The 13,318-nt window shown below is 40.2% G+C and overlaps 1 protein-coding gene across 2 annotated transcripts in view; it reads left to right on the top strand.

Annotated features, from left to right (window-relative positions):
• The window catches only part of MTFR1 (mitochondrial fission regulator 1), a 70,909-nt gene that overhangs the window by 44,393 nt on the left and 13,198 nt on the right, over positions 1–13,318 (top strand). For both annotated transcript variants that reach the window (XM_003268356.4, XM_012496100.2), the window contains exon 4: positions 5,829–5,944. In XM_003268356.4, the coding sequence (XP_003268404.1) occupies positions 5,829–5,944 (116 nt within the window). The remainder of the gene's footprint in view (positions 1–5,828; positions 5,945–13,318) is intronic.

The raw sequence follows: 13,318 nt of genomic DNA, 5'->3' as shown, positions 1-13,318 counted from the left end.
CCTGAGGTTGGGAGTTCAAGACCAACATGGCCAACATGGTGAAGCTCTGTCTCTATTAAAAATACAAAAATTACCTGGGCGTGATGGCATGTGCCTGTAATCCCAGCTACTTGGGAGGCTGAGTCAGGAGAATCGCTTGAACCTGGGAGACAGAGGTTGCAGTGAGCTGATATTGTGCCATTGCACTCCAGCCTGGGCGACAGGGCAAGACTCCGTCTCAAAAAAAAAAAAAAAAGGCCGGGCATGGTGGCTCACACCTATAATCCAGCACTTTGGAAGGCTGAGGCAGGTGGATTACTTGAGGTCAGGAGTTTGAGACCAGCTGCCCAACATGGTGAAACCTCAACTCTATTAAAAATACAAAAATTAGCTGGGTGTGGTGGCAGGTACCTATAATCCCAGCTACTTGGGAGGCTGATGCAGGAGAATTGCTTGAACCCAGGAGGGTGAGGTTGCAGTGAGCCGAGATCACACCACTGCACTCCAGCCTGGGTGACAGTGAGATTTCATCTGAAACAAGCAAACAAAAAAACCCCCAGAAATTCTGGTTTTAGTTTTTCTTTTCTTTTTTTTGAGACGGAGTCTTGCTCTGTCGCCCAGGCTGGAGTGCAGTGGTGCGATCTTGGCTTACTGCAAGCTCTGCCTCCCGGGTTCATGCTGTTCTCCTGCCTCAGCCTCCCGAGTAGCTGGGACTACAGGCGCCTGCCACCACGCCCAGCTAATTTTTTGTATTTTTAGTAGAGACAGGGTTTCACTGTGTTAGCCAGGATGGTCTCGATCTCCTGACCTCGTGATCCGCCTGCCTCGGGCTCCCAAAGTGCTGGGATTACAGGCGTGAGCCACCGCACCCGGCCTGCTTTTAGTTTTTCTTAGCATGGAAGCAACTGGTAGAAAAAAGAGAAATAATTGAATCTACATAGGTAAAAAGCTAGAGATTATCATTTTACTATGTTGCTATTAAGAATATGTATATGTGGGCTGGGTGTGGTGGCTCACACCTGTAATCCCAGCACTTTGGGAGGCTGAGGCGGGTGGATCACTTGAGGTCAGGAGTTCAAGACCACCCTGGTCAACATGGTGAAACCCCGTCTCTACTAAAAACACAAAAATTAGCCAGGCATGGTGGTGGGTGCCTGTAATCCCAGCTACTCAGGAGGCTGAGGCAGGAGAATTGCTTGAACCTGGGAGGTGGAGGTTACAGTGAACTGAGATTGCACCACTGCACTCCGGCCTGGGCAACAGAACAAGACTTGGTCTCAAAAACAAACAAACAAACAAACAAACAGACAATCTGTGTATGTTATGCATTTGACTATAAACAAATGGTAGTAAACTAGAATGAGTGTATTTACTATTATGCCCTTTGCAGAGAATCCTAGTTCCCAGTACTGTTGTGTTTATTTTATGAAGTCAAAAGAGGACAAAGTTAGTACTTCTAACGTTTTTATTCTAAGCTTTTCTACTGTTGTACAACATTTGTATTTTACTAATATGCACTTTATTAAATGAACTGGTTTTTTTGGTATATTACATTATCAGAATATTTTAAATTAAAGTTGCTTCAGTAAGATTTCTAAAATAAAACTGAATTTTGGGTAATTTAGTGTTATTATTGAATTTTTGCTCTGAATGAAATGTGATTTTGAAAAAAAATTTCTATCTCTTCACTTTTTTTTTCTTTTTCCACTAACAATAGCTGTAGTAGGACAGGACCTTGCTGGGAACCTTCAGTAAGTTGTCCTTTTCTTTCTCAGACTTCCCATCAGTCACCTATGCATGTCGTGATGTCTAAATCGTATTTCCAAGAATTTCTTACTGTCAGTCCTTGCCAGGGCTGACTTCACCTTGACTTGTCTTTACTAAGTGCATTGTCCTGGAAATTGTCCTTTGCGTCCCATGCCTTTGTCACTCAATGAATGCTTCCCTCACCAACACCTGAAACGGCCTTTTATAAAGAAGATTTTTTTCTGGTTTTATTTTGTCTTTTGAATGAGTTTGACTTAAATGCCAAAACTATTTTGTTTGGTGGGACAGGATGTCAAGTAGAAATGACATACATCTTACCAGTTTTGGAATTGGTTCTTGAGAGCATCATTAACATTTTCATCTTATTGAGCACGTATTATGGACATGGTATCATTTGCATAATTAAGGCTTAAGTAAGATCCAAATTAAGTACGTGGAATAGTTTGTTATATCTTGTTGTTTTGTTCTTTTAAAGTTTGTGCAAAAGCTGGCATTTTATGTTTAACATACTAATTTTATGGAGGCATTATTGAATTTTATAGATGTAAAATTGAGAGATGTGTTTAATCCTTAATTACTATTTATGATATCCTGAAAATGAGTTAACTTATATTTCTTTGAATATGTATTCTTAGAAAAGTAGTACTGGCTGGGCGTGGTGGTGCATGCCTATAATCCCAGCACTTTGGGAGGCTGAGGCGGGTGGATCCCCCGAGCCCAGGAATTTGAGAACAGCCTGGGCAACATGGCGATACCCCCCATCTCTACCAAAAATACAAAAAATGAGCCAGGTGTGGTGGTGTGTGCCAGTAATTCTGGAGGCTGACGGTGAATCTCTTGAACTTGGGAGGCAGGAGGTTGCAGTGAGCCGAGATGGTACCACTGCACTCCAACCTGAGTGACAAGAGTAAGACCTGGTCTCAACAACAACAAAAAAGAAAAGTAGTACTTTGTTTTTTTGTTGTTTTTCTTTTTTTCTTCCCTCCTCCCCACACTTTGTTTCCTTTTATAGATGTTTTAGAAGAAAACAGCTATTTTTGTAACTTCTGTAGGAAAGTAAGAAGTCTTTGTCTTAAATATACCGAACTTTCTAGCAACTAGTCATTATATTGGAACAGAATTTTTATTTCTAAACAAAGGGTCATGATCACATTGATCATCTCATGAAATAGCACCTTAGGAAGGCACCATTCAGATTTTAGTCTTAGGATTTGTCTAACACTTGTACAAAACAGCCCATTAAATACCATCTCTGCTAGGAGCCTCACAGGGCTTGGGGAACCTTCCTGCTGAAGGATAGCCATATAACCCACTTAGAATCTCCTTATTACAGTGTTATGGGAATATCAGGATACCATTCTGTTTTCAATAATGGGTAGGAACAGAACATTACCTGATTTCTCAACTCTTGAGATCAAATATGATACCCAGTTGTGTTATTTAAGTTGTATGAGATACCCATTTGCTGAATATCTGTTTGGATAAGTTTCTGAACTACACAGGGAGAAGTACAAAAATCTTCCCTTTGATCTTATACCTTGAGAATTTACTTACTGAAGTTTATGCTTTTTTCCTCATCTGACTACAAATTACTTCCACTACATGCAAATTAGTATTTTGAAAGCCTTTTTATCATAATTTCATTATTAGGTTTATTTGTTTTTGTTTTTCTGGAAGGCAAGATTTTAAAATTTCTATTTTTTGAGGCAGAGTCTCACTCTGTTGCCCAGGCTGGAGTGTGGTGGTACGATCACAGTTCACTGCAGCCTCTGCCTCCTGGGTTCAAATGATTCTCCCACCTCAGCCTCCCGAGTAGCTGTGACTACAGGCGCATGCCACCATGCCTAGCTAATTATTTTGTATTTTTAGTAGAGACAGGTGTTTCGCCATGTTGCCCAGGCTGATCTCAAGCTCCTGGGGCCTCAAGCCATCTGCCATCTTGTCCTCCCAAAGTGTCGGGATTACAGGCATGAGCCACCGCACCTGGCTAAATTTAAGATTCTTTAGATACTCGATGTTCTTAGTACTTTATTGTTAATATGTTTTTGGATTTTGTTTTTTTTTTTTTTGTGACCGAGTCTTGCTCTATTGCCCAGGCTTGATTGCAGTGGCACGATCTCAGCTCACTGCAGCAACCTCCACCTCCCAGGTTGAAGTGATTCTCGTGCCTCAGCCTCCCTAGTGGCTCAGGTTACAGGCGCCTGCCACCACGCCCGGCCCTTAAAATGTTATTTTTAAAGCTACTTTATTAAGTTGATTAGATAATTATACCAGAAGAGTACACATACCAACAGCTGATATGTTTAAAGTTTTATTCATAATATTACTTTAAAGATATTTTAAACTTTCAACAATGTTAGTATTATGTGTCGCATGATACATTTTGTGTTTAAGGAAGAGGCATTATTTAAGTATATCTTCCAAAAGTTTGACTTGGCAATGATGGCATTGAGGAGGTTTGAACAATGCATGAGTCCCAAGGGTAACCTTTTTGATAAACATATTAATGACTAAATCTCTTTGGCCTTTTCATTTTTTCCTTAATTAAAAAGTGTGGATTGATTGTTTTTTTTTTTTATTTAAACCTCACTCACACTTTTAGGAAGTATTAATCTGATAACTTTATTTAAAAATTATTATTCGTTGACTTTTTGACTCAGGCATTATTATATGTATAACAAAATCTAAATTTAACTCAGTTATCTTTCTTGCTTTTCAAGATAAATTTCAAGATATCCTGCTTGTCTTTTCTTTTTTTTTCTTTTTCTTTTTGAAACCGTCTCACCGTCACCTAGGCTGGAGTCAGTGGTGCAATCTCGGCTCACTACAACTGCCACCTCCCGGGTTCAAGTAATCCTCCCACCTCAGCCTCCTGAGTAGCTAGGATTACAGGTTTGTGCCACCACGCCTGGCTAATTTTTTTGTATTTTCAGTAGAGATGGGGTTTCACCATGTTGGCCAAGCTGGTTTCGAACTCCTGACCTCAAGTGATCTGCCTGCCTTGGCCTCCCAAAGTACTGGGACTGCAGGCAGGAACCACCGCACCTGGCTTTTTTTTGTATTTATTTCAAAACATTCTGTTTGCATCTATGTTACGCTTAGGTAGAGAATTCTGTTCTGCTGTTTGTTCTTTTGTTCTTTAATAGTTTTACTTAAAATTTAGGGGATTTAAGGAGTTTTAAAAAACATTTTCAACATTATAATATATACATATATAAAAACATTGAACAAAACAGCTATATAGTAGCCATTTAAAAATATTCCTGGATTTAGCTCAAATTGGTCTTTTGCTTGTTCTTTTTTTTGTTTTTTTTTTTTTACCCCCGAGACGGAGTCTTGCTCTGTCACCCAGGCTGGAGTATAGCGGCACGATCTCGGCTCACCGCAACCTCCACCTCTTGGTTTGCTTGTTCTTATACCCCCTCTGCTTACACATTCCTTTTAAAATCTCTTTAGAAAAAAGTGGTTTCTCATGCTTAGATTGTAAAATTTTTCTTAATTTCCTAGAATAGTTTTTTAAAAAATCAACTTATAGGCCAGGCACAGTGGCTCACATCTGTAATCCCAGCACTTTGGGAGGCTGAGGCGGGCAGATAACCTGAGGTCAGGAGTTTGAGACCTGCCTGGTCAACATGGTGAAACCTCGTCTCTACTAAAAATACAAAAATTAGCTGGGCATGGTGGCACGTGCCTGTAGTCCCAGCTACTCAGGAGGCTGAGGCAGAAGAATCGCTTGAACCCAGGAGGCGGAGGTTGCAGTAAGCCAAAGATAGAGCCACTGGACTCCAGCCTGGGCGACAGAGCTAGACTTCATCTAAAAAAAAAAAAAAAAAAAAAAAAAAAAAAAAAATCAACTTGTGAAAACTGAATAAAGTTAAATTATACTTCTGAGATTGTCATATACTATTAGGCAACAACATGATTATGACTATTAATGATGGAGACCTTCAGTGGAAGAGTTAGAAACCACTCGTGTTTTTAACACCAGAGCTGACGATTTTCCTTTAGGTGAGTAAAAAAAATTTACTCTAACATTTTGGTGCCATCTTTGGTGAAGAACTTTCCCTATTTATAACTTATAGATTAACAGCCATGCAACAGAATGGAGTCCCAGCCACCCAGGAGAGGATGCAGTGGCGTCTTTTGCTGATGTTGGATGGGTAGCCAAAGAAGAAGGAGAGTGTTCAGCAAGACTAAGGTTAGTTTGGAAGGCTGTCAGAACTGAGATGCAGTATCTATTTTTTTAAAAAATGATATTATTTGCAGTACTTATTTTTAATAGCCTAATTTTATCTCTAGTAATGCACCCTCTTCTTTTTCTTGAACAGTCTTCTTTTCTGTTTATTTTCCTTTTTTTCTGAGATTGGGTCTTGTTCTGTTTTTCAGGCTGGAGTGCAGTGGTGTGATCTTGCTTCACTTCAGCCTTGACCTCCCAGGCTCATGTGATTCTCCCACCTCAGCCTCCCTAGTAGCTGGGATTACAGGCATGCACCACCAACCCTGGCTAATTCTTTTTTTTTTTTTTTTTTTTTTTTAGATAGAGTTGTTCTGTCACCCACACTCCAGTGCAGTGGCGTGATCTCGGCTCATTGCAACCTCCACCTCACAGGTTCAAGCTATTCTCCTGCCTCAGCTTCCTGAGTAGCTGGGGCTACAGGCATGCACCACCACGCCCAGCTAATTTTTGTATTTTTAGTAGAGACGGGGTTTTGCCATGTTAGCCAGGCTGGTCTTGATCTCCTGACCTCAGATGATCCACCTGCCTTGGCCTCCTGAAGTGCTGGGATTACAGACATGAGCCACCACGCCTGCCTAGCCTATTTTTTATTTTTTTTGTAGAGATGAGTTTTCACCATGTTGCCTAGGCTAGTCTGTTCATTTTCAAGACTTGGCTAGTATTTATAAAGTTTTTAGAGACATATAATTATGTCCTAAGTCCTCGTTGACAGAATTCTTTGTCCTTCAGCAGTTTACATTCAGAGACCAGAAACAATGATCATTAATTTTTAGATAAGTACAGTAGGTATAATAGTCTCATTGGGGCAAAGGGATCAGTCTGGATCATAGTAGAGAATTTGTGTAATTGGAGAATGTTTCCTGAAAATTTTGAGTCAAAAGGAGATTAAGAAGGAAATCGATACTGTAAAGTCTACAAAGTAATTACAGATGGTCACTGCAGGGTGAGAGATGTTCAGCAAGACTTCTCAGGAGGAAACGCTAGAGCTCCATCATGAGGGCTGAGTGGGAGCCAAGTAAATGGAAGGCTGGTATTCCTAGAAGAGTAAAGAACTTGTTTAAATAAAACCAGGAGACATTGTGGCATGTTTGGGAACTGCCAGATGGCTCAATGAGACTAGAGAGCAGAAAAGAAGGATAAGCTGTAGGAGATGAGGATGAGAAGTAGGTAGAGGTTTAAAGGTCTTACACGTGACACTAAGAAACATAGAAAAGTTCACGTTTGTGGAAAGCAATATAGAACCTGAAAGCAGTGTGGAACCATGGAAGAAATTTGAGCACTAGTAAAATCAACGTGTAAACAGTATGAAGAATAGAAAAGAGCCAGACCAAGAAATAGACCAACTAGGAGATGATCAGAATTTAACTGAATTAAGAAACTGGCAGAAGAGGTTCAAAGCCAAGTGAGATTCATAAGAATTAAAATGACATAGAAACTTACTAGATATGGAGATTAAGGAAGGAGGAGCCTATGCAGTCAGAGTCTAGTTATCCTAAATTCTCAGGTTTCCATCTAGGATAATTATAAGGATGGTAAAACAATTTTTTTTTTTTTTTTTTTTTTTGAGACGGAGCCTTACTCGGTTGCTCAAGTGAGGCTGGAGTGCAGTGGTGCGATCTGGGCTCCCTGTGACCCCCACCTCCCAGTTTTTATGGAAGAGGAGTAGTGATCAGTGTCAAATAGTTAGAGGCTAGGGAAATAGAAAAACTAGCAAGTTTCAATTTTGTTTTTCAGTTGGAAGATTATCATTGACTTTATTTAGCAAGAGTAATTTCATTTGAGTAGTATTAGCTGGATAAAACAAGAATAAAATAATCCAAGAGCAAAGAAGGAATTTGATTTGAATGATGAGTAGAAATAACGACATAGCAGTAGATAAACACAGGGATTGCAGGATTCGCAGGTAAAGAGCCTTTCTTTTTTAAGATGTTTATTTTATTTAAACTTTTTATTTTGAGATAATTGTAGATTCTTCACTTGCATATTTATAAGAAACAATACAGAGAAATTCCCCATGCTTTTCACTCAGTCTCCTTCAATGGTAACATCCTGCAAAACTGTAGTACAATATCACAGCGGGGTATTGATGTTGATAAGTCAAGATGCAGGACATTTCCATACTACAGAGATCCTCCAGTTGCCCTGTTATGGCCACGCATACTTCTCTTCCATCCCCAACCTCAACTCCTTCTTAATGACTAGCAACTACTAATCTGTTCATTTTAACTATTTTATCATTTAAAGAATGTTACATACATTAAATCATGTAATATGTAACTTTTTTTTTTTTTTGAGACAGAGTCTCACTCTGTCACCCAGGCTGGAGTGCGGGGATGCAGTCTTGGCTTACTGCAACCTCCGCCGCCTGGGTTTAAGCAATTATCTTGCCTCAGCCTCCCAAGTAGCTGGGGTTGCAGGTATGTGCCACCATACCTGGCTAATTTTTGTATTTTTAGTGGATACGGGATTTCACCATGCTGTCCAGGCTGGTCTTGAACTCCTGACCTCAAGTAACTCATCTGCCTCGGCTTCCCAAAGTGCTAGGATTAAAGGTGTTAGCCACTGTGCCTGGCCAATATGTAACCTTTGAGACTGGCTTTTTTTTTTTTTTTTTTTTTTTGAGACAGAGACACTCACTCTGTCACCCAGGCTGGAGTGCAGTAGTGTGATGTCGGCTCACTGCAACCTCCGCCTTCTAGGTTTAAGTGATTCTTCTGCCTCAGCCTCCCACGTAGCTGGGATTACAGGCGCCTGCCTCCATGCCTGGCTAATTTTTGTATTTTTAGTAGAGACGGGGTTTCACCATGTTGGCCAGGCTAGTCTCGAACTCCTGACCTCAGGTTATCTGCCCGCCTCAGCCTCCCTAAGTGCTGGGATTACAGGCGTGAGCCACCGCGCCTGGCCAAACAAAGGTGTCTCTCCAAGTCAGAATCGAACCAGCACCTAACGATGGCCGTGGGCGTGCACCTACAGTCCTCCACTACCAGCTGAGCTATTGAAGGGGGCGGGACTGGCTTTTTAAACTCAGCATTATTCTCTGGCTATTCATCTAAATTGTTGTGTGCATCAAGAGCTTGATCCTTTGTAATTGCTCAGTAGTAGTCATTGGTATGGATGTATTACAGTTTGTTTAATCATGCGGTAATTGATGGACATCTAGGTTGATTCCAGTTTTTGGCTGTTAAAGAAAGTTAGTATATAAACATTTGTGTATAGGTTTTTGAGTGACTGACTATAAGTTTTCGTTTTTCTGGGATAAATGTCCGTGAGTGCAGTTGCTGGGTCAAATAGTAGTTACTTAGTTTTTCAAGAAACTGACAAACTGTTTTCTAGAGCCTATTTTATATCCCTCTGGCAGTATATGGCTAATTCAGTTTCTATGCATTATTTCCTTAATAGCTAATGATGTTAAACACCTTCTTATGCCATCTGTATGTTCTTTCAGGTAAAATGTATCGTGTCTTTTGCTTATTTTCTAACTGGATATTTTTGAGATTTCTTTATATATTCTAGATATGAATCCTTGTCACATATATGGTTTATAAATATTTTCTCCTACTCTGTGGCTTGTCTTTTCATACATTTAATGGGGTCTTTCATAGAGCAAAAGTTTTCCATTTTGATGAAGTCTAATTTATTTATTTTTTATTGATCATGCTTTTGGCGTCAAATCTAAGAGCCTAGCCCTAGATCCTGAGACTTCTTTTTCCCTAAGAGGTTTATAGTTTTATATTTTACATTTGAGTCCATGTTTTTTTTTTTTTTTTTTCTTCAGAAGGATCTGGCTCTGTCACCCAGGCTGGAGTGCAGCGGCACGATCATAGCTCACTGTAACCTCTGCCTCCTGGGCTCAAGCGATCCTCTCACCTTAACCTCCTAAGTAGCTGGGGTTACAGATGTATGCCACCATGCCTGGCTGTTTTTCGTAAAGATGGGTTTTCGCTATGTTGCCCAGGCTGTTCTCAAACTCCTGAGCTCAAGCGATCCGCCCACCTTAGCCTCTCAAAGTGCTGGGATTACAGGTGTGAGCCACTGTGCCGAGCCTTAAATTCGTGATTCTTTTCAAGTTAATTTTTTCATACAGGTTGAGCAGCCCTAATTTGAAAATCCAAAATCCAGAAGTGTTCCAAACTCCAAATTTTTTAAAAATGGAATTAACAAAAAACTTTTAGGTTCAGGGATACATGTGCTGGTTAGTTACATGGGTAAATTGCATGTTATGGGTGTTTGTTGTACAGATTATTTCATCACTCAGGTAATAAGCATAGGACTCAACAGGTAGTTTTTTGATCCTTACCCTTCACTCTCAAGTAGGCCCTGGAGTGTGTTGTTCCCTTCTTTTTCTTTTTGAGACGGAGTTTCACTCTTGTTGCCCAGGCTGGAGTGCAATGGCATGATCTTGGCTCACTGCAACCTGCACCTCCTGGGTTCAAGCGATTTTCATGCCTCAGCCTCCCAAGCAGCTGGGATTACAGGTGTGCACACCACACCCACCTAATTTTTGAATTTTTAGTAGAGACGGGGTTTCACCATGTTGGTCAGGCTGGTCTCGAACTCCTGACATCAGGTGGTCACCCGCCTTGGCCTCCCAAAGTGCTGGGATTACAGGCGTGAGCCACCGCACCCAGCTGTTCTCTTCTTTTTGTCCATGTGCACTCAGTGTTTAGCTCTCACTTATAAGCGAGAACATGTGGTATTTGATTTTCTGTTCCTGTGTGAGTTTGCTTAGGACAATGGCTTCCAGCTCCATCCATGTTGCTGCAAAAGAATGATCTCCTTGTTTTTTGTGACTGTGTAGTATTCCATGGGGTCTATCTACCACATTTTCTTTATCCAGTCTACCACTGATGGACATTTAGGTTGGCTCCATGTCTGTGCTGTTGTGAATAGTGCTGCGATGAACACGTGTGCTTGTGTCCTTTTGGTAGAATGATTTATTTTCCTTTGGGTATATACCCAATAGAGGGATTGCTGGGTCAAACAATAGTTCTCTTTTAAGTTCTCTGAGAAATCTTCATGTTCCTTTCCACAGTGGCTGAGCTAATTTACATTCCCACCAGCAGTGTATAACTATTCCCCTTCTCTGCAACCACACCAGCATCTCAGGCATTGGGCAGGGCCATAAAGCTCCCAAGCAATTAATTCCTTTGTCTTTGGAGTTCCTCAGCTTTCCCACGGAGCCTGTAGCTGCAATCCACCTCCTTCAAAGTGTCTGTGGATTCTCTGGCTTTCCTGGTATGTTCCTGCAGTAGTTTTTGGAGCAAAAGTTCACCATGTGGATCTCTACACACTGCTCTGTTTGTCCAAGTGGGAGCCGCAAGTTAGTCCTGCCTGCTCTCTGCCATCTTCCCCGAATGGGACCTACCCTTCTGTGTTTATAACTTACAGTTTAAGTCCCTATAGAAACAAATTCTATTTAAGACTGTTCATATGTTGCAGTTTGTTTTTCTGCCTCTCATATTTATATTTGTATGAAAGCTGAAGCTCTTCAATATATTATTTCTTCCTTGAAATTTATGTTGATGACATTTCTGTAACAATTATTTATAATGTCATATTATTATGTCTCCAGGAAAACAGGATACATATGAGTCTTTCATAATTGGTTATTATAGAAATGATTTTTTTCAAATGCACTGAACTTGAGATTTTTATTTATAAACTAGAAGTACAGGCCGAGTGCAGTGGCTCATGCTTATAATCCCAGCACTTTGGGAGGTCGAGGTGGGTGGGTTGCTTGACCCCAGGAGTTCAAGACGAGCCTGGGCAACATGGCAAAACCCCATCTCTACAAAAAATACCAAAATTAGCTGGGTGTGGTGGTGCACACCTGTTGTCCTTGCTACCTGAGGGTCTGAGGTGGTAGGATTGCTTGAGCCTGGGAGGTCAAGGCTGCAGTGAACCATGAATGCACCATTGCACTCCAGCCTCAGCGATGGATCGAGACCTGTCTTCAAAAAAAAAAAAAGAAAACAAAAAAAAGGGCAGCATATTTCTGTGAAATAGAAGTATTCTACTTTGAGAAGAGAATTTTAAATAACGAGAAAACTATTAGTACAGTGGCATGCAGAAAGTAAGGCCTCGTTTTTTCTCTTTTCTGTACACATTTTCATTTCCTTTTTAATTAACAGAAGCATTGACATCCTGATAACTGATGATCAGTTATCAATGTAACTGATAATCTCATCTTAGATAATGTGTTCTCTTTCATAGTAGTATTCTAAGGAGAATGTACAGTCTGTGAAAGGAAAATAAACCTTGGGACTCCCAAATCACTAAGCCAAAGGGAAAAGTCAAGCTGGGAACTGCATCAGGCAAACCTGCCTCCCAAAGCTTTGCATCAGAGCAAAGCTGCCTCTGTAGCTATGTAAGATAGCTACATTATAAAAAAGCTACATACCTCTCTTACAATTTGCCTACTAGGAAATTCCTTGTGGGCCCCGAGATCCTTACCCTAAAACAGTTCTGCTAAATTTGACTCTGACAATGTGAATTGATAGCTTTTCTTCCCAGGTATTGGAAAAGGACAGAACTCAAAAGTTATCCCTCTGCTCACCTGAGACAAATGCATATCTGATTGCTTCGTCTGCCCTATGTTTATTTTATGTAAAAATGCAGATTCACTGAGCTAGAGGAATGCATAAGTGACTATTCCTCTACTGCCCCTCACATGTGAACAGCTGATCAGAGACTTAAAAGAATGTAAACTTTTGTCTCTTATCTACCCCCACCTTTTAAAAATTTCTTCCTCTTTCTCTAATATCTGCCCTTTCTCCTTTAAATATTGAAGCCCTCAAAATCATCTTTGGAGAAAGGCACTGATCTGTCTCCCAGGTGCACGTCTTTAACCTTGGTAAAATAAACTTCTAAATTGTTTGAGACCTGTCTCAGATACTTTTTGGTTTATAAGTCTTTGGATAAACATACAGTATAACATTTGTACTGTATGATGAAATTAAAGACTATAATCTCTGAGGCCTTTAGCTGACATCGTAGACATTGTCATCAAGCGTTTGATTGCTTCCGAAGTAGAAGAGCAGCTAAGGAGTTTTGAAATATTTCAAGTTTAATTTGTTCATTCTATATTAATATATTAATTTCTAATTGTATCCAGTTCTTCTGTAGAGTGTCACATACAATATCAAGCCCATTTACTAAATAAAAATTTATAGGTTCATAGGGCTTAAAAATGTTTTGGATAGCTGTTTTCCTTATCCTAGGATGCTTGCAATCTAATGAGGAAGATAAACATATTTCTAAAAGTCTGTAATATAAGGATAGTGAATAAAGTGAGACTGAGGTGATGATATCCAGCTTAATTTTTCAAGTGTCAGC

This window comes from Nomascus leucogenys, chromosome 16, assembly GCF_006542625.1.
Source record: "Nomascus leucogenys isolate Asia chromosome 16, Asia_NLE_v1, whole genome shotgun sequence".
In the NCBI taxonomy this organism is placed as follows: Eukaryota; Metazoa; Chordata; class Mammalia; order Primates; family Hylobatidae; genus Nomascus; species Nomascus leucogenys.
The sequence above is the reverse complement of the archived record's forward strand: the minus strand, read 5'-3'. Positions and strand labels throughout refer to the sequence as shown.